Source organism: Podarcis vaucheri (assembly GCF_965113315.1).
Source record: "Podarcis vaucheri genome assembly, chromosome: 18".
NCBI classification, from domain to species: Eukaryota; Metazoa; Chordata; class Lepidosauria; order Squamata; family Lacertidae; genus Podarcis; species Podarcis vaucheri.
In genome coordinates this window covers 9,171,947-9,199,803 of record NC_138756.1, presented here as the reverse complement: position 1 = coordinate 9,199,803, position 27,857 = coordinate 9,171,947, and the positions used below count along the sequence as shown (strand labels likewise).

The following is a 27,857-nucleotide window of genomic DNA, read 5'->3' as shown; positions in this document are numbered from 1 at the left end:
GTAACCTGAAAAAACGCACCCTGAAGCGTCTGTAACCGGAGGTATGACTGTACTTTAAATTGCGAAACAGAAAAATTTAATAAAAATTATACAGAGACGATAATAAACCTCTCCCATGCTTCCACTTTTCCATTTCGAAGCAACTTCAGCCTGTGCCAACAGGCAACAACAACAGAAGTGCGGCTGAGACCCATAGGTCCCTACATTTCAGGGGGTTGGGCTAAATGACCTTTGGGGGGGGGGACCTTTCCATCTCTCTATGATTCTACAAGATGCTCTTTTGGAAAAAGAGAAAAGCATGGGAAACTTTCCTTGTTAACGCCTCCATTGCCATCTCTCCAAAGCTGGTGTGACATTCAGGATGCAGCTGATTCTGAGATGTGTACTGACTGTCTTCACCTCCGTCTCCTGCTCAGGTAAGAACAGCTGTCTTGTGGTTTTTAATTTAGAGCATTTATGAACCGGATGATATTTTAAAAGGAAAACTGCCGGGAGCTGTGCATGGTGAAAACAAGGCAATGCCATGGAAATGAAAGCAGAACGGGAAGCTCTAGTCCAGGGGTCAGCAACCTTTTTCAACACTGTCCCTCAGACCTTGTGGGGGGCCAGACTATATTTTTTTTGGGGGGGGATGAACGAATTACTATGCCCCACAAATAATCCAGAGACCCTCCCTGCCCGCAGACTGTCTCGCCAGAGTGGTGCATGCTCTGGTTATCTCCCGCTTGGACTACTGCCATGGGCTCTCCGTGGGGCTGCCTTTGAAGGTGACTCGGAAACTACAACTAATCCAGAATGCGGCAGCTAGACTGGTGACTGGGGGCGGCCGCCGAGACCACATAACACCGGTCCTGAATGACCTCCATTGGCTCCCATGATGTTTCCGAGCGCAATTCAAAGTGTTGATGTTGACCTTGAAAGCCCTAAACGGCCTCGGTCCAGTATCCCTGAAGGAGCGTCTCCACCTCCATCGTTCTGCCCGGACACTGAGGTCCAGCTCCGAGGGCCTTCTGGTGGTTCCCTCATTGTGAGAAGCAAAGCTACAGGGAACCAGGCAGAGGGCCTTCTCGGTAGTGGCGCCCGCCCTGTGGAACGCCCTTCCACCAGATGTCAAAGAGAACAACAACTACCAAACTTTTAGCAGACACCTGAAGGCAGCCCTGTTTAGGGAAGCCTTTAATGTTTAATAGGTTATTGTATTTTAGTGTTCTGTTGGAAGCCGCCCAGAGTGGCTGGGGAAACCCAACCAGATAGGCGGGGTATAAATAATAATTATTATTATTATTTTAAATAAAAGGACACATTCTACTCATGTAAAAACACGCTGATTACCGGACCGTCCACAGGCCAGACTGAGAAGGTGATTGGGCCGGATCCGGCCCCCGGGCCTTAGTTTGCCTACCCATGCTCTAGTATGAACGTGCTGGAAATTGGGATTCTGGGATGCAGGATAAAATAGGGTCTGTTTTTATGGGTCAAGGAAAGCTTGGGCAAAAGGACATGGCTTTACAAGAGGTCTGAAGCAACTGAGAATCGTAGAATTGCACGAGTTCAGAGGGACCTCCAGGGGTCATCCAGTCCAACCCCCTCTGCAGTGTAGGAATCTCAGATGACAGATGGCCATCCAACCTCTGCTTAAAAGCCTCCAACGAAGGGAGTCTGTTCCTCGGCCAAAAAGCTCTTACCCATCACATAGTTTAGTCAGAAATTCCTTTCTTGTCATGTTCAAATATATAAAAGGATGTCACATAGAGGAGGGAGAAAGGTTGTTTTCTGCTGCTCCAGAGAAGCGGACACGGAGCAATGGATCCAAACTACAAGAAAGAAGATTCCACCTCAACATTAGGAAGAACTTCCTGACAGTAAGAGCTGTTCGACAGTGGAATTTGCTGCCGAGGAGTGTGGTGGAGTCTCCGACTTTGGAGGTCTTTAAGCAGAGGCTTGACAACCATATGTCAGGAGTGCTCTGATGGTGTTTCCTGCTTGGCAGGGGGTTGGACTCGATGGCCCTTGTGGTCTCTTCCAACTCTATGATTCTATGATTCTATGATTCTATGGTTCAGGTGCTCTCCTCTGGAGCAGCAGCAGAAAGCATGCTTGCTCCATCTTCCATGAAGACAACGCAACTGTATGCTTGCACCTTCATATAAAAGGTAAAGGACCCCTGGACGGTTAAGTCCAGTCAAAGGCGACTATGGGGTTGCGGCGCTCATCTCGCTTTCAGGCCGAGGGAGCCGGCGTTTGTCTGCAGACAGCTTTCCGGGTCATGTGGCCAGCATGACTAAACCACTTCTGGAGCAGACATGTTTGTCCTTATGCTGAATAAAATGCCTGTAAAGGGACGCGGGTGGCGCTGTGGGTTAAACCACAGAGCCTAGGACTTGCCGATCAGAAGGTCGGTGGTTCGAATCCCCGCGATGGATGGGTGTGAGCTCCCGTTGCTCAGTCCCTGCTGCTGCTGCCAACCTAGCAGTTCGAAAGCACGCCAGTGCAAGTAGATAAATAGGTACCGCTGAAGCGGGACATCACACTGCAGTATGTGCAGCTGCTGACAGGTGGCGCTGTTTACCAGGCCAGGATGCAAATTAACATCATTTAAATAGAGGCTAAAAGTCAGCCTGTGCTTTTAACAGCTGCCCATTATTTCAAGCCGGCATCCTCGCTCTCGTTCAGCACAGCTGTTGCCAACCTAGTGCCCTCCGGTCGTTGTCGGACTATGGACTACGTTGTTGTAGTTCGACAACATTGTGATGTTGTGCCAGGTTGCCAAAGGCTGTTGTTTTTAGTCATTTAGTCGTGTCCACCTCTTCATGACCCCCTGGACCAGAGCACGCCAGACCCTCCTGTCTTCCACTGCCTCCCGCAGTTTGGTCAAACTCATGCTGGTAGCTTCGAGAACACTGTCCCACCATCTCGTCCTCTGCCGTCCCCTTCTCCTTGTGCCCTCCATCTTTCCCAACATCAGGGTCTTTTCCAGGGAGTCTTCTCTTCTCCTGAGGTGGCCAAAGTCTTGGAGCCTCAGCTTCAGGATCTGTCCTTCCAGTGAGCACTCAGGGCTGATTTCCTTCTGAATGGAGAGGTTTGATCTTCTTGCAGTCCATGGGACTCTCAAGTGTCTCCTCCAGCACCAGAATTCAAAAGCATCAATTCTTCGGTGATCAGCCTTCTTGATGGTCCAGCTATCACTTCCAAAAGTCTGCATTGCAAATCTTCCTGCTCATTTTGCAAGCGAAACCGCAGGAGGAGGGGAAATTGAGCTTTGCTCTGATTGAATTTTCCCTGGGTGATTACAACCCCCCCCCCCACATGTGCCATCCATCTCGCCTCTGCTTCCTTTGGGACTATGCTCCCACCCCCGCCCCCCAAAGCAGCCCCGATGGCTGAGAAAGCCAGTGTCCGCCCCCCCCCAACTTTGTAGCACACAGAGCCTGGAGGGTGAAAATTGCTTTCAGCCGGAAGCCACTGTCCCGCACCACAGGGGAGGCGCAAACAGGTCTCCAAGAAAAGAGCCTTCACAGTTGTGGCATCACCTCAGACCTCTCTCCTTCCCCCCCAGCCTTTGTTGACAGCTTTGGAAAGGTTATTTTTTGCTCCGGCCGTGTAAAACGATACGCTTTTGCCCGCTCCGTAGGCACAGATGGGGGGCTGCTAGGGGGTGGGGTGGGTGGCCCCCACTGCCTCCGCTCTCCAGACCCCATCCCTGTCCAAGGCATGCTCCTTCCGTGTTGCGTACATCTCTGTTTTGCTTCCTGAAAGCCAGGGGAACATTGTGTCCATGGTTGCAAATTAATGGAGAGCAGCCAGCAATCTCTCCAGATCTTTGGGGAAAACGGGCCTCCGTCAGACCCCATCTCCAGAGAGGAAAGGGGCTGTCTGAGTGATTTTCCGGGAGCAAGCAGGTGTGTGTGTGTGTGGAGATTAATCCATGGCTAAATCTGCCGCAATGAGGTTGGAAAGGCCTGCAATTCAATGCCTAGTTAACAGACTGGATCAAAACTTTTGTTCAATCTGTACAACGCTCCCCCCCGGGCGGGTACAGGGGAGAATTTGGTTTGGTTTGCAGCTTTTAACATGAGCTGACCAAAATCGGCCCTCCAGTTCCTGAACCGGAAACACAGCTCTCCTTTGAAATCTGCACTTCTCTGAAGTATACCGGTAATTATTATTAATTGTTGTTGAGTCGTTTAGTCGTGTCCGACTCTTCGTGACCCCCTGGACCAGAGCACACCAGGCACTCCTGTCTTCCACTGCCTCCCGCAGTTTGGTGAAACTCATGCTGGCAGCTTCGAGAACACTGTCCCACCATCTCGTCCTCTGTCGACCCCTTCTCCTTGTGCCCTCCATCTTTCCCAACATCAGGGTCTTTTCCAGGGAGTCTTCTCTTCTCATGAGGTGGCCAAAGTCTCGGAGCCTCAGCTTCAGGATCTGTCCTTCCCGTGAGCGCTCAGGGCTGATTTCCTTCAGAATGGAGAGGTTTGATCTTCTTGCAGTCCATGGGACTCTCAAGAGTCTCCTCCAGCACCAGAATTCAAACGCATCCATTCTTCGGCGATCGGCCTTCTTTATGGTCCAGCTTTCACTTCCATACATCACTACTGGGAAAACCATAGCTTTAACTATATTTGTCGGCAAGATGATGTCTCTGCTTTTTGACGCACTTGCTCCTGTAGAGGGAGTGCAGCCCCTGAGAAGTGTTCATCAGGCATTGAAAAGTTGGAACTCCTGCTGAATTTGGCAGAACGTTCCACTATACGGGACTGATGGTGCTAAATGTTGTTTCTTACTGCAGTCAAATGAGCTCCGCCAACTCAGGCAACCTCATCTAGAACAGTGGTTCCCAATTGGTGGTCTGCGGACCCCAAGGTTGCTTGTGGCACCATTCACATAACTAAAACTACCATAGATATATCATGGTTTTCTAAAGTAGGTAGTCCGTGGCTTCGCTTTTGAAACATAGGGAGGGGGTTGGACTGGATGTGGTCTTGCATATGCCCTTAGGGGATGCGGGTGGCGCTGTGGGTAAAGGTACCCACAGAGCCTAGGACTTGCCGATCAGAAGGTCGGCGGTTCGAATCCCCGCAACGGGGTGAGCTCCCATTGCTCGGTCCCAGCTCCTGCCAACCTAGCAGCTTGAAAGCATGTCAAAGTGCAAGTAGATAAATAGGTACCACTCCGGTGGGAAGGTAAGCGGCATTTCCATGCGCTCCTCTGGTTCGCCAGAAGCGGTTTAGTCCTGCTGGCCACATGACCCGGAAGCTGTACGCCGGCTCCTTCGGCCAGTAAAGCGAGATCAGCGCCTCAACCCCAGAGTTGGTCACAACTGGACCTAACGGTCAGGGGTCCCTTTACCTTTACCTACATGCCTTTAGCAGAATCAGAGCTCCCCACACAAACACGCTTTAAAGTGCTTTGCGAAGGGCCTCACTTGCAGATCTAGCTTTCGCCCTGGCGACGGCTCGTTCTCCAGACGCACACACTTTGTGGCATGAAATTGTTTGGCAGCAAGGAGATCAGGCTTCCCAGCCTGTTGCTCACGCTCTTACCTCCGGAAGCAGCGGCCATTGACGCTCCAACTTCCATCGCCCAGTGCTCTTGAGTCCCACCCACCCCCAGCCCCAGCGCCCCCTTGCTAATCCTCCCATCTGTTCCCTGTGCCGACACACCACACAGAATCACCTCCCAACCCTCTCCAGTTTATTATTAATCTCCGCTACGGCACCGTTTCCGGAAGAAAAACACTCCCAGGTTAATTTGCGGTCATTATCCCATTAATCTGGATGGCTGGCTAGGGAGCAAGGCAATTGCGATGCCTAGGATCACAGAATTTGTCGAACCAAAGCCCAATCGCCTGCTTGTTTGTGGGCGGGGGGATTTATTTGCTTGTCCCGCAAAAGGAAACGGAGGCCAAAAGGAATGGCGTGCTCTGAATTATCCATAGTACTCCGCCTTCTTTGAAACCTAACCCACTGCAATTTAGTACAGTGGTGCCTTGCAAGACGAAATTAATCCGTTCCGCGAGTCTCTGCGTCTTGCAGTTTTTTCGTCTTGTGAAGCACGGCTATTAGCGGCTTAGCGGCTTAGCAGCTTAGCGGCTTTAAGAAAAAGGAAACAAACTCGCAAGAACTCGCAAGACGTTTCGTCTTGCGAAGCAAGCCCACAGGGAAATTCGTCTTGCGGAACGACTCAAAAAACGGAAAACTCTTTCGTCTTGCGCGTTTTTCGTCTTGCGAGGCATTCGTCTTGCGAGGTACCACTGTACCTCGGGTTACATACGCTTCAGGTTACAGACTCCGCTAACCCAGAAATAGTACCTCGGGTTAAGAACTTTGCTTCAGGATGAGAACAGAAATCGTGCTCCGGCAGCACGGCGGCAGCGGGAGGCCCCATAAGCTAAAGTAAGGGGAAATGTGTGCGCGTCTTATGGAGCTGTGCAGCTGTCCCAGAAGCCAGAACAGCAAGAGGGATTGCTGATTTCGCTGCACAGCGATCCCTCTTGCTGTTCTGGCTTCTGGGATTCAGAATTTCCCCCCCTTTTTTTCCTCATCCAAAAACTAGGTGCGTCTTGTGGTCTGGTGCGTCTTATAGAGCGAAAAATACAGTAAATGAATGGAAGAACCACAGAGGCCACCTTGAGCTCCTGGGGAGAAAAAGGGTGGGAAACAAACTAATTATAATTATAATTATAATTATATAATATTATTTATACCCCGCCTATCTGGTTGGGTTTCCCCAGCCACTCTGGGCAGCTCCCAACAGAATATTAAAATACAATAGACTATTAAACATTAAAAGTTTCCCTAAACAGGGCTGCCTTCAGATGTCTTCTAAAAGCCTGATAATTGTTGTTCTCTTTGATATCTGGTGGGAGGGTGTTCCACAGGATGGGTGCCACCACCGAGAAGGCCCTCTGCCTGGTTCCTTGTAGCTTGGCTTCTCGCAATGAGGGAACCGCCAGAAGGCCCTCGGAGCTGGACCTCAGTGTCCTGGCTGGACGATGGGGATGGAGACGCTCCATCAGGTATACTGGACCGAGGCTGTTTAGGGCTTTAAAGGTCAGCACCAACACTTTGAATTGAATGATTTGGAGAGTACCAGGTGTGGGGATGGGCAGAGTATAAGTAAGAGTTTCTATGTTTCGTTTCTCTCCTTGTATTTCTCAGGCGTGGCTCCAAGGAGCCTGAAGCTTGAATACTGTGTCAGCTTCTGGGCTAAAAACATCACATGCTACTGGAACCCGTTGTTGGATATGGGCCCTGAAACTACATACAGGCTCCACATCACAGAGTAAGTCTCCTGCCTGCGTCTGGGATGGCAGAGATATAGGGCCACACAGTGTCGTACAACCAGCATGGTGGAATATTATTCTTATCATTGCTTGAGGCGGTTGACAATTTTGTCTACCTGGATTCCAGTGTAACCAGCAATTGCTCCTTCAGTGCTGAACTAGACAAGCAGGTGGAGGTGTGGTCTAAACCACTGAGCCTCCTGGGCTTGCCAATCAGAAGGTCAGCGGTTCGAATCCCCATGACGGGGTGAGCTCCCGTTGCTCTGTCCCAGCTCCTGCCAACCTAGCAGTTCGAAAGCACACCGGCATGAGTAGATAAATAGGTACCACTGCAGTGGGAAGGTAAACAACCTTTCCGTGCGCTCTGGTTTCCGTTATGCGCCAAAAGTGGTTTAGTCCTGCTGGCCACATGACCCAGAAAGCTGTCTGTGGATGAAGGCCAGCTCCCTTGTCCTGAAAGCAAGATGAGCGCCATAACCCCATAGTCGCCTATGGCTGGACTAAACCGTCCAGGGGTCCTTTACCCTGACCTTGGCAAGGCAACTGCAGCAAAGTTGGCATCCAAACACCTTGAGAGACAATGGCTTGCGCCTCTGAGCGTGAAGTCAAAACACTGCATGAGCAGCTCCAAAGTGACCTCCCTGCGGTGCAAACCAGGGCAGTGTGTCTGGAGTCTGAAGATACATGCATCCACATGTGGTGGAACTGTCAAAAGATTAGACAATTTTGGGGAACGATTTACAATGAATTCAACAACGTTTTCAAATGTTCCTTCCCTAAAAAACCCCGAAGCCTTCCTGCTAGGAATTATGGGTAATGAAATCACAAAAAAGTTTAGGGACATCTTCATGTAGCCACCAGAATTTTCATCAAAAGGTTGGAAGGGAGATACCATACCACCCAAAGCAGACTGAAAATAAAATTAAGTGCATATTTAAGGACTCGGAACACAATGGGAAGATTGGAGGTGATGTTAAATTGAATTTCAGAATGGTGTACAAAACAAGTATCAACCAAGGAACAAACGAATGTTTATTTTTATTTTGATAACAACTTTTATCAATCCTTTCTGTTGTACAGTTTTCAAAACTAATAAAACCAAATGTTCTGGGGTCTCCATTTTTCATCAGCTCCAACCAGCTTCGATAGGGGATGGTGTTCCTGTTTCTGTAGTCCAGCAAAACATCTGGCAAGCTGCAGGATTCCCCGTGCCGGGTGTAAGAGTTTTCTTACCCTAGACTCTACCTACTGAGCAGCTTGGAGCCACCATTTTTTAATTTCCCACAATCCCCCGAAGCAACGCTGCGAATGGGGCATTCTGGGAAATTTCTAAAGGAGGGCTTGGAGGCTCACCGGTTCACCACCCCTGCCCCTTGAACCCGCAGCTGCTAAGGAGTCCTCCCTTCTGTTTATTTTTTCCAGAGAAGCTGGACGCTGTCAAATGGATTTTGGCCACACAAGAAGCTGTGCCGCCACCCAGGGAGGCAGTGCCTGTGGCGTCCCGGTGGAGAACCTCTTTGCTTTCTACAAAATAAACCTAACTGCCGAGAGTCGAGGCGTCCAAGTGAGCGCTCCGGAAATGTGCATCCATGGAATGAGCATAGGTAAGCAAGGAAACTCGGGGAAGTCTCCTCGCCCTCTGCACAAGAACCCTGCCTTCTTAGAGGTTGTAATGGGTATGAGTTACTCGTGCGTAAACTGCCGCCTCTCTAGGCTTAATTGCCTTGGTTAAACCGTTCTGACTGCACAGCCCATCTCCGCGTGGCTGTCTCAGTCGCTAGCAGAATCTGTCTGTGGGCGTTTCTTAAACCTATTCCAGCATAGAAGCTGTCTGACTCCCAAACGCCTCCTTCTCTCACTGCGTGGGAGTCTTCTGCGCAGGGAGGGCGTGGGTAGTGGAGGACCTGTGCTCTCCTCACTGATGTCCAGAGAAGAGAAGAATCCCGGAGCTCTCCCTCCGCTTCCCCTATATCCCTGGTGTTGTGCTGATTTCCTTCCCCCTCTACTGAGCTGCTTCTCCCCCTGGTGCTGGGTCCTTCGCCTGCAGAATCTGGGAGCCTCCCCTTTGCCTCTCGCTCTGATGTCAGTTCCCTGACAGAGGTTGATTCAGAGAAAGAGTTTATTCTGCTCTCCGGATAGCAGAAGGCACTTGGAGAGATTCCATGCAGAATATATATCCTCCAGGAACCCTCTCCCCACTTCCCCAGGAATCCAGCCACGTAAGTTGACATCACAGATGTTCCTGCTCCTGTACTCTTAACCATAAAAGGGTGTTCCTGTTCCTGTATTCCTTATCTTGGGGTAAGAAGGTCACCAACTATAAGAGCACTCTTGGAGCCGTTCCCAGTTGGCTGACAAGGTCTGTGTGTCAGTGTGGTCAGGATGTAAGATAAGACCCAGATGTTTCATCCCTGCTCCACTTTGGAACTGACAAGGCCATTCATTAGGCGTCACGGACTGATAAAGGAGAGAGCTTTGTTTATACAGCTGAGTTCCTGTTATACATTTGCTCAAGAGCTCAAGTTAATGGTTTTTAGCTAATGCACCCTTGGAGAAGGGAGAATGGGATTTTGGGGCCCGTTTCAGACTGACTGCACAGTCAGATTTTAGATTTGGGAAACCCATTCCTTCACTGCGAGGTGAAAAAGAGAGAAAGGGTGTGTCCCCGGTGTCTTCCATCACCCACTGAGCTTCATGGTTGTGTAGGATATTCAAACCCGGATCGGCCCAGTCATTGCCTGACCGGTAGACCCTACTGCTTTGAGCAGAACAAGTTGGCTAGATGGCAAAACAAGTGGATCCCTCTCCTTTGATCCACTGGCTGTTCAGGGTTGCAGGGCAGGGTGTGGAAGACCCCTTTGCTAATTCTGCAACCGTGTTCTAGCAGGGAGTCTGCCTCCATTGCCTCAGAGCCACCCAATCAGCATGAAAGGGGAGCTTTTCAGCCACTGAGAAGACTTGTCTTCTCGCCTTTCGTGCTGACTGGAGCCAATTGGAGTGGAAGGAGGTGGGTCAGTTTCTAAAGTTTATAGTCTTAAGTTCCAGGCCATTTGATTGATTTATTTTAAGTCCTCACAGACCCTCATCAGCACTGTAATGCTAATTTCTTCTGACAAATCTTTGGAAGCTATTTGCCCTAATATTCACATTTTGGCTATGCGATTTCACATGATATAATGCATTTTGCATGCCATTTTCATGAATGCATGCATTGATAGGGACACTTTACCTTATCAAGTGCTTTTTTTGTCTGTACGCATTACTTTGTTGGAGGGCCGCATTGCAAAATTCAGACATGTACCAATTTCAGAGGATGGCTGTGATTTGGCAAATTAGGTAGATCAGCTTAGTTTATGAACAACATGTAAATAGAACACTTCAAACCTGGAAGTAGGTGTTCTGTGAACTTTGCCTTGGAAGCAGAACATGTTCCGCTTCCTGTTGAGTGTGTTCCGTTTGTAAATTGAGTTCCCCGCTGCTAATCAGCTGTTGAGTCTGTCAGCTGTTGAGTCCTGAGCACCCACACAACAAAGAGGTGATATTTGGAGCTTTTGTTTTCGCTATTTTTGTGTGTGGTTTCTGTGACTTGTTTTTGTGACTGTGTGGAACCCAGCTACTGATTGATTGATTGATTGATTGATTGTGTAACTGCAGAAATGGATAAAAGACCCCCATCCAAACAATGACTATCATCAGTGCACGTAAGAGAGAGAGAGAAATAATTTTAATTTTATCCTCTACAATACTGTCTTATTTATTTTATAGGACAGTACATTGTTCATTGCTTTCATTTTATGGATCAATGGTCTTCTTAGATAGTAAAAATTCACGTTCAATTGCTGTTTTGGGGGTTGCTTTTAAAAGACTGGAACGGATTATTCCGTTTTGCATTACTTTCTATGGGAAAGCATGCCTTGGTTTTAGAATGCTTTGGTTTGGGAACAGACTTCCGGAATGGGTTAAGTTTGGGAAGCAAGGTATTATTATTATTGCACAACTATGAGATTACTGTAGAATCCAAGAAGGTTGTACAATCTTCGAAGGGGGCGTTGCTGCGAGTATCAGGATCGGACCCCTGCCCTTCTGGGTTTGACACTGCGCCGCTGGATACTTTCACTTCCCAACTTTCTCTTCCCACCCCACATCTAGTGAAACTGAGTGCACCTGAAGTTAGCATCGCCGAAGCAAACAAGTCGCGGTGTTTCTATCTGGAATGGAACATCCCCGGCGATGAGGTGCTGTCTGTGTTAGAAACCGAGTATGAAATCCAGTTCCGCGACGTGGCAGAGACATCTTGGAAGCAGGTGAGTGAGTGGCGGAGATCTGTTGCTACATATCTGTGTAGCACCCTGTGACTTGACATTTGATTGAAAGACAGGCCCCTGCCCCAAGGGGGCTTGCAAATTGTACTGTGGAGAGTGGATTAACTTATGGTCCGCGTGTGTGGTTTCGGAGCTGCACAGCCAGGGAAAAAACAATGCTGTCCAGGGTTGTAAAGACTGCGGAGAGAATAATTGGGCGCACTCTTCCCACCTTGGATCAAATCTATGCTTCCAGATGTCATAAGAAAGCTGCAGGATAGTGCACACCCCGGAAATGATCTCTTTCAGCTTCTGCCTTCTGGAAGAAGGTACAGGGTTATAAAGACTAGGACTAGCTGCCTGAGAAACAGTTTCTAATCAATTGTGATTTTGGTTTTAAACGCAGGGTAAGGTAGTCTCTGGGACACGGGTGGCGCTGTGGGTTAAACCACAGAGCCTAGGGCTTGCCGATCAGAAGGTCAGCGGTTCGAATCCCCGTGACGGGGTGACGTAGATTTTCAATTTCGTTGTTCTGTATGGGACAATGACAATAAATATTATCGTATCGTAAATATGACTGCGTCCCATGCACTGTCAAAGCACCTCTAAGACTCCTGAGAACTGCAGTTTATTGAGGATTCTGGGAATCGTAGCTCCATGAGAGGTAAACTATTGTTCCCAGGCTTCTTTAGGGCAGGGAATGTGCTTTAAATGAACGGTGTATACGCAGCCTGGGAAACATCAGAGGAAGATAGTAATAATAATAATTTATTATTTATATCCCGCTCATCCAGCTGGGCTTCCCCAGCCACACTGGGCGGCTCCCAACAAGATTAAAAACAGAATAAAACATGAAATACTAAAAACTTCCCTAAATAGGGCTGCCTTCAGAAGGGCAAGGAAATGAGTGTTAGGGTGCGTGCGTTAGTTATCTCCCGCTTGGACTACTGCAATGTGCTCTCCATGGGGCTACCTTTGAAGGTGACCCGGAAACTGCAACTAATCCAGAATGCGACAGCTAGACTGGTGACTGGGAGCGGCCGCCGAGACCATATAACACCGGTCCCGAGTCTTAAGTTCCAGTCTTTTTTCTTTTTTTAAAGCCCTCATTAAACCTCATCAGTATTGTAGTGCTAATTTCTCCTGACAAATCTTTGGAAGCCATTTGCCCTAATATTCACATTTTGGCTACGCAATTTCACATAATATGCTGCATTTTGCATGCCATTTTCACGAATGCATGCATTTATGGGCACACTTTACCCTATCGAATGCTTTTTTTTTTGTACGCATTACTTTGTTGGAGGGCCTCATTGCAAAATCCAGACATGTACCAATTTCAAAGGATGGCTGTGATTTGGCAAATTATATAGATCTGCCTTTACTTACCAACCGAATAAGAGTACCGTATTTTTCGCTCTATAAGACGCACCAGACCACAAGACACACCTAGTTTTTTGGAGGAGGAAAACAAGAAAAAAAATATTCTGAATCTCAGAAGCCAGAACAGCAAGAGGGATCGCTGCGCAATGAAAGCAGCAATCCCTCTTGCTGTTCTGGCTTCTGGGATAGCTGTGCAGCCTGCATTCGCTCCATAAGACGCACACACATTTCCCCTTACTTTTTAGGAGGGAAAAAGTGAATCTTATAGAGCAAAAAATACAGTAGATCTGCCTTTACTTACCAACCGAATAAGAGTATTTCACCCGCCTCAATTTGCAGTGGCAGCTCAGCTTTAAAAACACGCGAAGTGCTAAAGTGTGCTCCCCACTCCCCAATATTTCTCCTCCCGCAAAGGTCAATCTTACATTGTCTGAAAATGCCCCCGGCTTCGCAAACATCTGCCACGTCGCCCCCTTCACCAACTACTCTGTCCGAGTGAGGGCAAAATACCTCCATGAAGTTTCCTTCGCCATCAGCGGCGGGCGTCCGTTCTGGAGTGACTGGAGCGGTGAGAGATTTGTGAGGACCCTGCCTGAAGGTAAGGTGATCTCTGCTATGCTTAGAGGCGACACTGGATCACAGGGGGTTGGTCTAGATGGCCCTGGGGTACCCTCCCAGCTCTACGGTTAAGGTTCCAAGGGGTTGCTCGAGAGCAAGCAGGCAAATAATAATATAATAATAAAAATAATTTATTATTTATACCCCGCCCATCTGGCTGAGTTTCCCCAGCCACTCTGGGCGGCTCCCAATCAAGTGTTAAAAACAATACAGCGTTAAATATTAAAAACTTCCCTAAACAGGGCTGCCTTCAGACGTCTTTTAAAGATAGGATAGCTGCTTATTTCCTTCACATCTGAAGGGAGGGCGTTCCACAGGGCGGGTGCCACTACCGAGAAGGCCCTCTGTAGTTTGTGCTGGGTGAATAAATTGCTTTCTCTGATCTAATAATAATAAAATTTTATTTATATCCTGCCCTCCCCAGCTAAAGGAGGCTAACAACAGTAAAATAATACAGCATTCTAAATTTCAGTATAAAATCAGTTCAAATAAAATTAATGGCAACCATGGGCTAGAGTTCTGTGAGGATTACCAAAGGAGGGGGTCAGGCTGTGCCCTGGCCAAAGGCCTGGTGGAACAGCTCCGTCTTGCAGGCCCTGCAGAAAGATGTCAAGTCCCGCAGGGCCCTGGTCTCTTGTGACAGAGCGTTCCACCAGATCGGAGCCACAGCCAAAAAGGCCCTGGCTCTGGTCAAGGCCAGCCTAACCTCCCTGTGGCCTGGGACCTTCAAGATGTTTTTGTTTGAAGACCATAAGGTCCTCCGTGGGACATACCAGGAGAGGTGGTCCTGTAGGTACGAGTGTCCTAGGCCTGTACTGAACCTCGACGTTTCGCTTCCGCTGCAGTTCCATCGACAGGGCCAGCACTTTGGAGGAAATTAGGACACTCCGATGGCTATGGAAACAGAGTGGTCGTCCTCATGTGGAAGGTAAGGACGGATATCCAATACACCAACACCGTGGTTCTGCAATGTGCCAAGAGTCGCAGACGGCATGGTGCCAACATCATTGTCTGAGCGCAAGCCTGTTGCTGGATGGGTGAAAGATTCGCCGCACAAAGATAGCGTCTTGAGGTCCCAAGGGGCCGCATTTGGTGTATATGATGTAAAGTAAAGGTAAAGGGACCCCTGACCATTAGGTCCAGTCGTGGCCGACTCTGGGGTTGCGGCGCTCATCTCGCTTTACCGTCCGAGGGAGCTGGCGTACAGCTTCCGGGTCATGTGGCCAGCAGGACTAAGCCGCTTCTGGTGAACCAGAGCTGCGCACGGAAACACTGTTTCCCTTCCCGCCAGACCGGTACCTATTTATCTACTTCCACTTTGATGTGCTTTCGAACTGCTAGGTTGGCAGGAGAGGGGACTGAGCAACGGGAGCTCACCCCGTCATTGCGGGGATTTGAACCGCCGACCTTCTGATCGGCAAGCCCTAGACTCTGTGGTTTAACACAGAGCGCCACCCACATCCCTGTATATGATGTAGGGACATGCATATGATGTTTGGTGTACAGTGGAACCCCCGGTTGCGGACAGGATCCGTTCCAGAGCACTGGTCAGATCCTGAGGTTTCTGCTGCCGGAGGGACTGCTTCTGCACATCTGTGCATGGCAAACCCCCGGAAATATTACAGTATTTTTCCGTCTATGAGACGCCCCTAATGTATAAGACACCCCCTATTTTAAAAGTCAGCACTAACACTTTGAATTGTGCTCGGAAACGTACTGGGAGCCAATGTAGGTCTTTCTTGGATACCACAAATGGGGGAAAGGAGCAGTTTTTTCTTATAACAGTTGCAAATTTTTCCTTTTGCTTCCTTCTTTCAGCCCCTGATGCCAAAGGAGGCAAACGGCAAGATTCTGGGATACAGCCTTCACTCACAAAAGAGAGGGGAGCCCGCCACACTGCAATGCTTCACTCCAGACCTCCAGTGTAGCCTTCTCCTCCCGGCAGGAGAGGAATTTACGTTCCTTGTGGTGGCCACTAACATGGTGGGCATGTCTCCTCCGACCAAACTCGTGGTCCCGCCATCCGCCGGTCCAGAAGGTGAAGTAGGAGGGTGGGGAACAGCAAATGCCATTTTTAGGTAAAGGGACCCCTGACCATTAGAATCATAGAATCATAGAGTTGGAAGAGACCACAAGGGCCATCAAGTCCAACCCCCTGCCAAGCAGGAAACACCATCAGAGCACTCCTGACATATGGTTGTCAAGCCTCTGCTTAAAGACCTCCAAAGGAGGAGACTCCACCACACTCCTTGGCAGCAAATTCCACTGTCAAACAGCTCTTACTGTCAGGAAGTTCTTCCTAATGTTTAGGTGGAATCTTCTTTCTTGTAGTTTGGATCCATTGCTCCGTGTCCGCTTCTCTGGAGCAGCAGAAAACAACCTTTCTCCCTCCTCTGTGTGACATCCTTTTATACATTTGAACATGGCTATCATATCACCCCTTAACCTCCTCTTCTCCAGGCTAAACATGCCCAGCTCCCTTAGCCGTTCCTCATAAGGCATCGTTTCCAGGCCTTGGACCATTTTGGTTGCCCTCCTCTGGACACGTTCCAGTTTGTCAGTGTCCTTCTTGAACTGTGGTGCCAGTTAGGTCCAGTCGTGGCTGACTCTGGGGTTGCGGCGCTCATCTCGCTTTATTGGCCGAGGGAGCCAGCGTACAGTTTCTGGGTCATGTGGCCAGCAGGACTGAGCCGCTTCTGGCCAACCAGAGCAGCGCACGCAAACGACGTTTACCTTCCTGCCGGAGCGGTACCTATTTATCTACTTGCACTATGAGGTGCTTTTGAACTGCTAGGTTGGCAGGAAATGCCATTTTTATCTTTGTTCAATAGGCTGGATTCTACTCACATTTGCACAGCAAGAGCTTTGGTCAAGCAAGCAAGACTTCAAGGACACATTCCTTAGGCCCAGGCTATCAGAAGGACCGCATCCTCCCATAGGGGAGCGGGTGGCGCTGTGGTCTAAACCACCCATCCTCCTGGGCTTGCTGTTCAGAAGGTTGGCGGTTCGAATCCCCGCAATGGAGTGACCTCCTGTTGCTCTCTCCCAGCTCCTGCCAACCTAGCAGTTCGAAAGCACGCCGGTGCAAGTAGATAAATAGGTACCACTGCAGCGGGAAGCTAAACAGCATTTCCATGCACTCTGGTTTCCGTCACATGTCCCGTTGTGCCAGAAGCAGTTTAGTCCTGCTGGCCACACGACCCGGAAAGCTGTGTGCAGACAAACACTGGCTTCCTCGGCCCGAAAGCGAGATGAGCGCCGCAACCCCATAGTTGCCTTTGACTGGACTTAACCATCCAGGGGTCCTTTGTCTTTTGCTTTACACTCATCTCAGACTCATCTGTCTGCTACCGGCTAGTGTAGACACTGTGGTCTAAGCCACTGAGCCTCTTGGGCTTGCTGATCAGAAGGTTCGCGGTTTGAATCCCCATGACGGGGTGAGCTCCCATTGCTCTGTCCCAGCTCCTGCCAACCTAGCAGTTCGAAAGCACACCGGTGCAAGTAGATTAATAGGTACCACTGTGGCGGGAAGCTAAACGGTGTTTCCGTGCACTCTGGTTTCCATCATGGTGTCCCATTGCGCCAGAAGCGGGTTAGTCCTGCCGGCCACACGACCCGGAAAGCTGTCTGCAGACAAATGCTGGCTCCCTTGTCCTGAAAGCGAGATGAGCGCCGCAACCCCAGAGTTGCCTTTGACTGGACTTAACCGTCCAGGGGTCCTTTACCTTATCCTCTTGTATGAACCTGCCCTGAGACTTTTGGGGGAAGCCATGTTTTCTGGCACGCTTGGGGGTGGTGAATGAGGGAGAAGGCCTTCTCGGCTGTTGCTCCCAAACTTCACATTTTCTGACCGAACTGGCGTTTTGGAGTGTTGGTGAGCATTCCGTGACGTTCTTTTTTTTGCTCCTAGCTCTGCTGTCCCCGCTGCCCATCCTGGTGTCTCCTGCAGGGGACCACAGCCTCCTCTTACGCTGGCCTCTCCCAAGCAACCCAATGACAGTCTACATTTTCGAATGGGGTCAGCTACCCGCGAAAGAGGGCAGAGAAGTGTCCTGGCGTTATCAGCCAGCGAGCGTTGGCCATGCGCTCATCACAGGTGAGTCAACCGTGTGACGCAGCAGCAAAAGAAGCTAATGCGATTCTTGGCTGCGTCAGCAGAATTCCGGTGATGGGGGGGGGCAGGGAAACCCAAAAGTTTTGGGCTAATTTCCCTCTTGTGGAATCTTTTTATTCCTTTCCAGAAGCAATCAAGCCAGGAAAGCTCTATGAACTGAAGGTTTTCGCTCTCATAGATGGCAAGATCTGGGCTTCAGGTTTGACCAGTGCTTACTCCAAGCAGATTGGTAGGTGGGACCTGAAAGTATTCCATTATTCCACCCATCGAAACTTATTTGTTGTTGTTGTTTAGTTGTTTAGTCGTGTCCGCCTCTTTGTGACACCCTGGACCAGAGCACACCAGGCCCTCCTGTCTTCCACTGCCTCCTGCAGTTTGGTCAAACTCATGCTGGTCGCTTCGGGAACACTGTCCCACCATCTCGTCCTCCGTCGTCCCCTTCTCCTTGCGCCCTCCATCTTTCCCAACATCAGGGTCTTTTCCAGGGAGTCTTCTCTTCTCATGAAGTGGCCAAAGTCTTGGAGCCTCAGCTTCAGGATCTGTCCTTCCAGTGAGCACTCAGGGCTGATTTCCTTCAGAATGGAGAGGTTGGATCTTCTTGCAGTCCATGGGACTCTCAAGAGTCTCCTCCAGCACCAGAATTCAAAAGCATCAGTTCTTCAGCGATCAGCCTTCTTTATCAGCTCTATCTGCTGATGGATGGCCACACCGACTCGGCCCCTTACACACTGACCAGATGCTTGGAAGCTGTGGCTGGATGGTTTCGTGGGAGCCGATTGAAACTAAATCCTTAGAAGACAGAGGTCCTATGGCTAGGTCGGGATGGTATGGGGATGAGGGACCAACTCCCTTCTCTTGCGGGGGCCCAATTAGTGCCATTGCCTTCCGTTAAGAGTTTGGGTGTAATCCTTGACGCCTCCCTTTCCATGGAGGCGCAAGTTACAGCAACAGCCAAGGCGACATTTTTCCACCTTTGCCGCATCAAGCAGTTGGTCCCTTACCTTTCCCGCCCCGACCTGGCCACAGTGATCCATGCGACAGTCATCTCCAGGCTTGACTACTGTAATTCGCTCTATGCGGGGCTGCCCTTGAAGCTGTCCCAGAAACTCCAGCGGGTGCAGAATTCTGCAGCGAGGCTCCTCACGGGGTCTCTGCCAATGGAGCATATTCACCCAGTGTTTTTCAAGCTGCACTGGTTCCCGGTGGAGTACAGGGTCAGATTTAAGGTGCTGCTTTTGACCTTTAAAGCCCTTCACGGCCTAGGACCCTCGTACCTACGGGACCGCCTCGCCTGGTATGCCCCACGGAGAGCCTCAAGGTCCATAAATAGCAACACCCTAGTGGTCCCGGGCCCTAAGGAAGTTAGATTGGCTTCAACCAGAGCCAGGGCCTTTTCAGCACTGGCCCCGGCCTGGTGGAACGCTCTGTCTCATGAGACTAGGGCCCTGCAGGATCTGATTTTTTTCCGCAGGGCCTGTAAGACAGAGTTGTTCCGCCTGGCCTTTGGATTGGAGCCAATTTGATTCCCTCCGCCCCCCTTTTTCTTTTTTCTTTTCCTTCTCCTGCAATGAGGCTTCATTTTAATATTTTAATGTTCCATTATTTTAATGTTGTATTTTATTTTTGTTTTTAAGTTGTAATCACTCATCTTGTTTTTATTATTGCTTGTAAGCCGCTCTGAGCCCGGCCTTGGCTGGGGAGGGCGGGGTATAAATAAAAAATTATTATTATTATTATTATTATTATTATTATTATTATTATTATTTTATTTATGGTCCAGCTCTCACTTCCATACATCACTACTGGGAAAACCAGAGCTTGAACTATACATGAGGAGAGATACTCACCGCCAAATCACATATCACGTCTGTGGCCACAGCATGAACCACAAAAGTCATACATCCACTGTTTCATCCAGAATATTTTTTTTTCTTGTTTTCCTCCTCCTTATGGAGCGAAAAATACGGTAAATGCAGAGTTCGATTTGTGTGTCTATAAAGAGATACTCATCTTTCTCCCTCTCCCCCCTTTCTTTCCTCCTTCCCTCTTTCTCCAGCTCCACTCCGTGCTCCGACTCTATATCCCGTCCGAGTCTGGAAGTCCCGGGTCGAGTTGCAGTGGGAGATTCTCCCTTTGGAGGAACGCGGAGGCGTGATACGAAACTACACCGTCTTCTACAAAAAAGAGGGTGACGATGAGCATAGTAAGGGTGTGCTTCCTTCTGTTCTGACAGGGAACACACAGAACCCATTGCAAAAAATGTGGCTGTGGTTGCTTTAACATTTTTTTAAAAGACACACCAAGTTTCTAGACCTTAAGGCATGGGTAGGCAAACTAAGGCCCAGGGGCCGGATCCGGCCCAATCGCCTTCTCAATCCGGCCCACGGACGGCCCGGGAATCAGCGTGTTTTTACATGAGTAGAATGTGTCCTTTAATTTAAAATGCATCCCTGGGTTATTTGTGGGGCATAGGAATTCATTCATTTTTTTTTTCAAAATACAGTGGTACCTCAGGTTACATACACTTCAGGTTACAGACTCCGCTAACCCAGAAATAGTGCTTCAGGTTAAGAACTTTGCTTCAGGATGAGAACAGAAATCGTGCTCCGGCGGCGCGGCAGCAGCAGGAGGCCCCATTAGCTAAAGTGGTGCTTCAGGTTAAGAACAGTTTCAGGTTAAGAACGGACCTCCTTACCTACACTGATGATAGTCATTGTTTGCATGGGGGTCTTTTATCCATTTCCACAGTCGCACAGTCAATCCATCAGTAGCTGAACTGGGTTCCACACAGTCACAAAAACCAATGAACCGACAAAGCCACAAAAAGGCAAAATAAATAGCAAAAACAAAAGCGCCAAACTTAATCCGTTCCGGTTTGACTTCCGAAACGTTCGAAAACCAAGGCGCGGCTTTTGATTGGTGCAAATTGGAAACAATAGCCGACAGCCGCGTCGGACGCTCGGCTTCCGGAAAACGTTTGTAAACCGGAACATTTACTTCCGGGTTTGCGGCGTTTGGGAACCAAGGCGTTTGAGAACCAAGGCGTTTGGGAACCAAGGTGTTTGGGAACCAAGGCGTTTGGGAAACAAGGTACCACTGTACTCACGGTGGCGAATCCAATGTCCTAATAGGAAGCAGGATCCAAGCACACCCTCTTGGTGTTTCTTGCAACTGGTCTTCAAAAGCATCACAACCAGGAAGACTGGCAGATGCAACTAATAGACTACATGGAGATGGCGGAAATGACTGGCAGAATCCGAGACCAGGGAGAGGAGTCGGTGGAGGAAGATTGGAGGAAATTTAAAATTTATTTGCAGAAGTATTGTAAACTTTTTGAATGTTGATGACATTGAAATGAATTGCAGGGGTTCTAGCAACAAAGTAAAATGTAAGATTGGATCAATAACAGATAAATTAATAGGATATGAATTTGCTGAATTAATTTTTAAAAGGGATACAAGAACGGGAGACGTGAGGAAGTCGGGAAAATAAGTTAATTGAAGATGAGAAATTAAGAAAGGGGGAATTTTTGTTCTTTTGTCATTATATGTGTTTTTTTCTTTTTTTCCTTTTGTTGTGTTCAATGCTTGTATTTTTGTACTGTATTTTGTGACTTTGTATTCTCCTTGTTTTTGTATTTTTCTTGAATTTTCTTCTATTGCTAAAACTTAATAAAATATTTATAAAAAAAACAAAAGCATCACAACCTCCTCTGACTACAGAGCTGGTTCTTGCCTCAGGAACAGCTCCTCTGTCTTGTTTTCCAGCGGCGGTCGTCCTGGACAGCTCCGTACACGGCTACCTCATTGAAGGCCTGGCTCCTAGCTCCACTGTGACAGTCTTCATCACTGTTGCCAACGATGGAGGGAGCACAGACGGACCCGTTTTGACCATCCACACCAAGGACTCCGGTGAGGGAACATGGTGGGGTTTCATGGGGTTGCATTTTCGCTCCGTCCCTGCGTCCGAAGTGTTGCCAACTTTCCCATTCAGCCCCGTGCTTGCGCCTTTAATAATAATAATAATAATTTATTATTTATACCCCGCCCACCTGGCTGAGTCTCCCCGGCCACTCTGGGCGGCTTCCAATCAAGTGTTAAAAACAATACAGCATTGAATATTTAAAAACTTCCCTAAACAGGGCTGCCTTCAGATGTCTTTTAAAAAGATGATAGCTGCTTATTTCCTTCACATCTGGAGGGAGGGCGTTCCACAGGGCGGGCGCCACCACCAAGAAGGCCCTTTGCCTGGTTCCCTGTAACCTCACTTCTCGCAATGAGGGAACCGCCAGTACGTTTCTGAGCACAATTCAAAGTGTTGGTGCTGACTTTTAAAGCCCTAAACAGCCTCGGTCCAGTATATCTGAAGGAGCGTCTCCACCTCCATCGTTCTGCCCGGACACTGAGGTCCAGCGCCGAGGGACTTCTGTCAGTTCCCTCACTGAGAGAAGCCAAGTTACAGGGAACCAGGCAGAGGGCCTTCTCAGTGGTGGCGCCCGCCCTGTGGAACGCCCTCCCACCAGATGTCAAAGAGAACAACTACCAGACTTTTAGAAGACATCTGAAGGCAGCCCTGTTTAGGGAAGCTTTTAATGTGTAATAGTCAAAATAAAAAAAAATCCTTCCAGTAGCACCTTAAAGACCAACTAAGTTAGTTCTTGGTATGAGCTTTCGTGTGCATGCACACTTATTCAGATACTGTGTAATAGGTTATTGTATTTTAGTGTTTTGTTGGAAGCTGCCCAGAGTGGCTGGGGGGACCCAGCCAGATGGGCGGGGTATAAAGAATAAATCATTATTATTATTATTAGTAGTAGTATTAAAAACACACCACAGCGTTTTGAATGCATTACAAACATGCAACACCAGGTGGTGCAGTGGAGCAGAAAACTTTTATGTACGGTTTTACATAGCGGTTCCCAACCCCCTGTAATTCTGTGAAATATGCAATGTTGTGGCTGTATTCCTGTGGATGGCAGGAGGGGGTGGCGCCGGTTTCGCTTTGGTGAATGCCCCGGCCTCCAAGATCTGAAGCTCCCTCTTTCTCTCTCTGCTTTCTTGGCAGATTACGGCAAAACCGAAATTCTCTCCTCCGTCCTTTGCGTGGGGTTCCTCTTCGTTCTGCTTGCCGGATCCCTGGCCTGCCTATGGAAGCATCGGTTGTGCGTGTCCATAAAGCATCGCCTTCCCCATCCCACTAGACCCAACCTGTCGTTTGCTAGGGCTCCCAACTTTTTCTTCTCTCTCTCTTTTAAAAATAACATTCTCCGGAGAGGGCTGCAAGGAATCGTTTTGCTGCTTGGGACTGCATGACTCAAGAAAACAGACCTGAGCATAGCTGTCAAGCGTCCCTTATTTGGTGGGAAAGTCCCTTATCCCAGCGCCATGTCCCACTGCTGTTCCTTATTGATGGATGCCCCTTGAATTTCCCAGGTTTCAAAGGAAGCAGCTCCTCTCCCTCCCTCCCTGCTGGCCAGGGAGGAGGGAGGCTCCAACTGTGTTGCTTGGCTGCCCAGTCTGCCCCCCTCCGGCCTCCTCTCACCAGCCTCGGCCCCCGGGAGCCCCTCTCCGCTGGTACTGGCGGGAGCCTCGAGCCCTTCCGCCACCAGCCTCCTCGCGGCCGCCAAACTGAGCATCTCTGCCTGGGGCCTCCCCTCTGCCTGTCACCGCCGCTCCCACTAGGCCGTACTGCAGCTGTGCCACCGAAGGACCCGGATGAGATGGGCAGGCTGGCATGGCCTATGAATTGCTGAGGAGCCTTGAGAGGAGAGCGAGGGCAACCATAGAGAAAGCAGTTCAGAGAGAGGAGGAAGAGAAGGAGGCGTGGGCAGGTGTTTCAAGGGCTACAAGGGAAGGACCGCAAGCGCTTCTCCCATAGATTTGTAGTGGTAGACTAGCATAGATGGTCTGATCTGCGGGTTTACTTCGGGGGCTATTCCCCACCCCTTCCTCCCGCCCCGCCTGATGGAACTGAGAGCTGCAGATGGAGCACGAGAGAAAAGATACAGAACTGCAGCAGCATCTTCGCAGCTCGGACTTCGCTTTGCACGAAAAGTGGTTGCTGCTTGTAGTTCTTTAATTGCAGTGTTTCATCGGCTGGTGTCTTGAGCAGCAACCTCTGGAAACGAAGGTCTAAAAACCGGCGCTGCTCTCCCAAATTATCCGGTCCCTTTTAACTTCGTATTTCAGCTGCTTGACTAAAATCCCTTATTTTGGCTGCTCGTCCCTTATTTTCAAATCTGTAAGTTGACAGCTATGACCCTGAGCCCCTTTCTACACCGGCCTGTGGGAAAATCTCTCCCTTCTGGACTACGGCTTCCATTGGCTCCAGTCGTTGTAGCCATCTCAAATTATAACTCCCGCCAGCCTCAAGCCACCAGGGCCGTTACAAACTACAGCTCCCATCACCACCGGCCAGCGTGCCAACTTGGGCTGGTGGGCGTTGTCGTCCAAAAGTATCTAGAGAGAACCAGTTTGGCAGAGGCTGGCATGCCCCGTGCCAGGGCTCAGTGGGGCTTCCTCAGAAGCACATTTCGGAAGTCTGGGGCCACCACCGAGGCAGCCCTGTCCACACACACACCCCTCAGCTTGCTTGTTTAGGGAAGCTTTTAATGTTTGATGCATTAATGTATTTTAATATTTTGTTGGAAGCCGCCCAGAGTGGCTGGGGAAGCCCAGCCAGATGGGCGGGGTATAAAATTATTATTATTATTATTATTATTATTATTATTATTATTATTATTATTATTATTATACGAGTCTCATTCTGCGAAAGAGACACTTTGAAACTGAACCAAAATCTTCTGCCTCCTAGGCAGAAACTAAATTTTGCTTTCCTCTTTAATTGTCAGAACTTATTTCAGTTGAAGTCCTTTTTTCCCCTTTTCTGTCTCCCACCTCCATTCTTTTAACTAAAGTCTCTGGATTTTTCAGGCTTCGGAAGTACCTGTGGCCGCCGATTCCCGACCCGGCAAAAAGCAACCTTGCTACATGGGCACCGCAAAAAATGTGTCTGGTGAGTAATAAATAATAATAATAATAATAATAATAATAATAATAATAAAAAATTTTTTTTATTTATACCCCACCCTCCCTGGCCAGAACCGGGCTCAGGGCGGCTAACACCAATAAAATGACAATAAAACGTAATAGAAGAAAGAAAAAACAGTTAATTAAAATATGGGTTAAAATACGGGTTAAAATACAATTTAAAATGCAGCCTCGTTTTAGTAGTAGCCCATAAATCAAAGCCATAAGGGGAGAAAAACATAAAGACCAGGTGGAACAGCTCTGTCTTGCAAGCCCTGCGGAAAGATGTCAAATCCCGCAGGGCCCTGGTCTCTTGTGACAGAGCGTTCCACCAAGTCGGGGCCAGTACTGAAAAGGCCCTTTCCCTAGCTGAGACCAAGCTAACCTCCTTGCGGCTTGGGACCTCCAAAATGTTGCTATTTGTGGGCATACCAGGATAGTGTTGTTTGGGTGGGTGGCTTGGATTGGCACAAAAGGGATTTCCCCCGCCCCCCCCAGGCAGTTAAAGGCGCCTTCATACACAGCTTGTCTTCTGTGACCTAAGAGCAGTTCAGCCAATCACTGAGCAGGGGCGTTAGAGACGCATTGCAGCCCAATTAGAACATGGAACCGATGGCGTTAAGGACTCGGCCAATGGGATCATTGGCTAGCACGGTGCTTCTGTGACATAAGGGCAGTTCAACCAATCACTGAGCAGAGGCTGTAACCATCGCTGGATCCAGCAAACTGCAATATGGGCATTACGCAAGTCCAATCAGAGAGTCAGAATTTTTAAAGGACGCCCCTTAAAGCCCCTTCTTGTCCTGAAGGAGCGTCTCCACCCCCATCGTTCTACCCGGATGCTGAGGTCCAGCGTCGAGGGCCTTCTGGCGGTTCCCTCATTGCGAGAAGCAAAGCTACAGGGAACCAGGCAGAGGGCCTTCTCGGTGGTGGCACCCACCCTGTGGAACGCCCTCCCATCAGATGTCAAAGCGATAAACAACTACCTGACATTCAGAAGACATCTTAAGGCAGCCCTGTTCAGGGAAGTTTTTAATGTGTGACATCTTAGTCTTGGTCTTTGTTGGAAGCTGCCCAGAGTGGCTGGGGAAAGCCAGCCAGATGGGCGGGGTACAAATAATAAATTATTATTCTTATTATTTAGGATTTCTCTCCTTGTCGCCCTGAGAAATGGAGTCAAGATTATCTCACCTTGACCATCAACGACCTCCTGAGAGTTCTGCCCTCCCAGTCGGAGGAGATGGGGAGGAAGGCATTTTTGGGGAACCAGTGGCTGGTGGATGTTCCCGGGCCTTTGCAGAAGTCAGCCCCCATGACCAGAAACGGGAGCCCCTCCTGGGAAAGCCGGGGGCAGACCCAGAGGAACATGTCCGCCTGGAGCCGAGTGGACTACTCCAGAGTCATCGTGGTCCAAAAGAACCATGGTCCAAGTGATACTCAGAGAAGTCCTCACCATTTGCAGTCCTCCTCCAAGAGCCAGGATACCGAAAACTCTGCTCTCGGATCAAGGTCTGGCCAAGGGGTCTGGTTGCAGAATTTCACCTATCAGGCCCTGCTGGATGTTGGGTCAGGTAGCAGGGCGTTCGGGTCCGTGGGTGAATTTCCACTCCTGGTGAGTCTGGTGGAGGGAATTCTCCACCCGGCTGAAAGCCCGCAAGGGACTCCGAGGAGGAAACCCTAGCGTATCTCGCAAGGATCTCGCAAGACCTCCGACACGAGCTTTCTCGCTGCTCAGCTTTATTATCGTAAAACTAACCTGCTTGGAAAGGAGTACGACAAGGCTGTATATTGTCTCCCTGCTTATTTAACTTATATGCAGAATTCATCATGCGAAAGGCTGGGCTGGATGAATCCCTAGCCGGAATTAAGATTGCCGGAAGAAATATATCAACAACCTCAGATATGCAGATGACGCAACCTTGATGGCAGAAAGTGAGGAGGAATTAAAGAACCTTTTATTGAGGGTGAAAGAGGAGAGCGCAAAATATGGTCTGAAGCTCAACATAAAAAAAAACCAAGATCATGGCCACTGGTCCTATCACCTCCTGGCAAATAGAAGGGGAAGAAATGGAGGCAGTGAGAGATTTTACTTTCTTGGGCTCCATGATCACTGCAGATGGTGACAGCAGCCACGAAATTAAAAGACGCCTGCTTCTTGGGAGAAAAGCGATGACAGCATCTTAAAAAGCAGAGACATCACCTTGCCAGCAAAGGTCCGTATAGTAAAAGCTATGGTTTTCCCAGTAGTGATGTATGGAAGTGAGAGCTGGACCATCAAGAAGGCTGATCGCTGAAGAATTGATGCTTTTGAATTCTGGTGCTGGAGGAGACTCTTGAGAGTCCCATGGACTGCAAGAAGATCAAACCTCTCCATTCTGAAGGAAATCAGCCCTGAGTGCTCACTGGAAGGACAGATCCTGAACCTGAGGCTCCTAGACTTTGGCCACCTCAGGAGAAGAGAAGACTCCCCGGAAAAGACCCTGATGTTGGGAAAGATGGAGGGCACAAGGAGAAGGGGACGACAGAGGAAGAGATGGTTGGACAGTGTTCTCAAAGCTACCAGCATGAGCTTGACCAAACTGCGGGAGGCAGTGGAAGACAGGAGGGCCTGGTGTGCTCTGGTCCAGGGGGTCACAAAGAGTCGGACACGACTAAACAACTAAACAACAACAACAACATTATAGAAGAAACATCGTGAAATAGTAAGATTTGACCGTGGAACCAGTGACCTGGTGCGAGTGGCTGGGCTCTCCATCGATGCCGTAGAGATCTCTGGATTTCCGATAGGACCCCTCCTGCTCTTCTGCGTTATTGAAAGGAGTGCGATATTGCACAAAAGAGCCACAGCTTCCCCAAAAGAATTCTGGAAACCGTGGTTTGTTAAGGGTGGCCCGAGTTGTCCCCTCACAGAACTACATTTTCCAGATTGGTTTATCAATCAGTCCCTCTTCCCTGAGAACTCTGGGAATTGTAGTTCCGGGAGGGGAATAGCACCCAGAACAAACTAGATTTTTCAGCACCCGGAACAAACTACCTTTCCCATTATTCTTTGACTGTTTAAAGACAGCTTGAAATGTATAGTGCAGCTTAGGACTTTATGGATTAAATCTTTGCTCCTTCTTGCGGAA

General features: G+C 49.1%; 1 protein-coding gene across 1 annotated transcript; it reads left to right on the top strand.

The window, feature by feature from the left end:
- Nucleotides 1-135: 135 nt before the first annotated feature.
- On the top strand, nucleotides 136-27,857 carry LOC309522783 (interleukin-6 receptor subunit beta-like). Its single transcript, XM_082206341.1, has 14 exons — nucleotides 136-416; nucleotides 7,161-7,284; nucleotides 8,708-8,889; nucleotides 11,435-11,589; nucleotides 13,384-13,567; nucleotides 14,433-14,515; nucleotides 15,406-15,625; nucleotides 17,498-17,683; nucleotides 17,829-17,930; nucleotides 19,758-19,904; nucleotides 21,469-21,612; nucleotides 22,766-22,862; nucleotides 24,634-24,715; nucleotides 25,874-27,857. Exons 1-14 carry the CDS (start codon nucleotides 362-364, stop codon nucleotides 26,408-26,410), a joined length of 2,298 nt encoding a protein of 765 aa, XP_082062467.1. The 5' UTR covers nucleotides 136-361; the 3' UTR covers nucleotides 26,411-27,857.

What these genes read in the sequence shown, in the direction of transcription:
- LOC309522783 (XM_082206341.1), top strand. Translation starts at nt 362, where the DNA reads ATGCAGCTGATTCTGAGATGTGTACTGACTGTCTTCACCTCCGTCTCC. An exon ending in TGTGAGGACCCTGCCTGAAG is followed by an intron (nt 13,568 to 14,432) that starts GTAAGGTGATCT and finishes CTTCCGCTGCAG; the next exon opens with TTCCATCGACAGGGCCAGCA. An exon ending in TGGCCATGCGCTCATCACAG is followed by an intron (nt 17,684 to 17,828) that starts GTGAGTCAACCG and finishes ATTCCTTTCCAG; the next exon opens with AAGCAATCAAGCCAGGAAAG.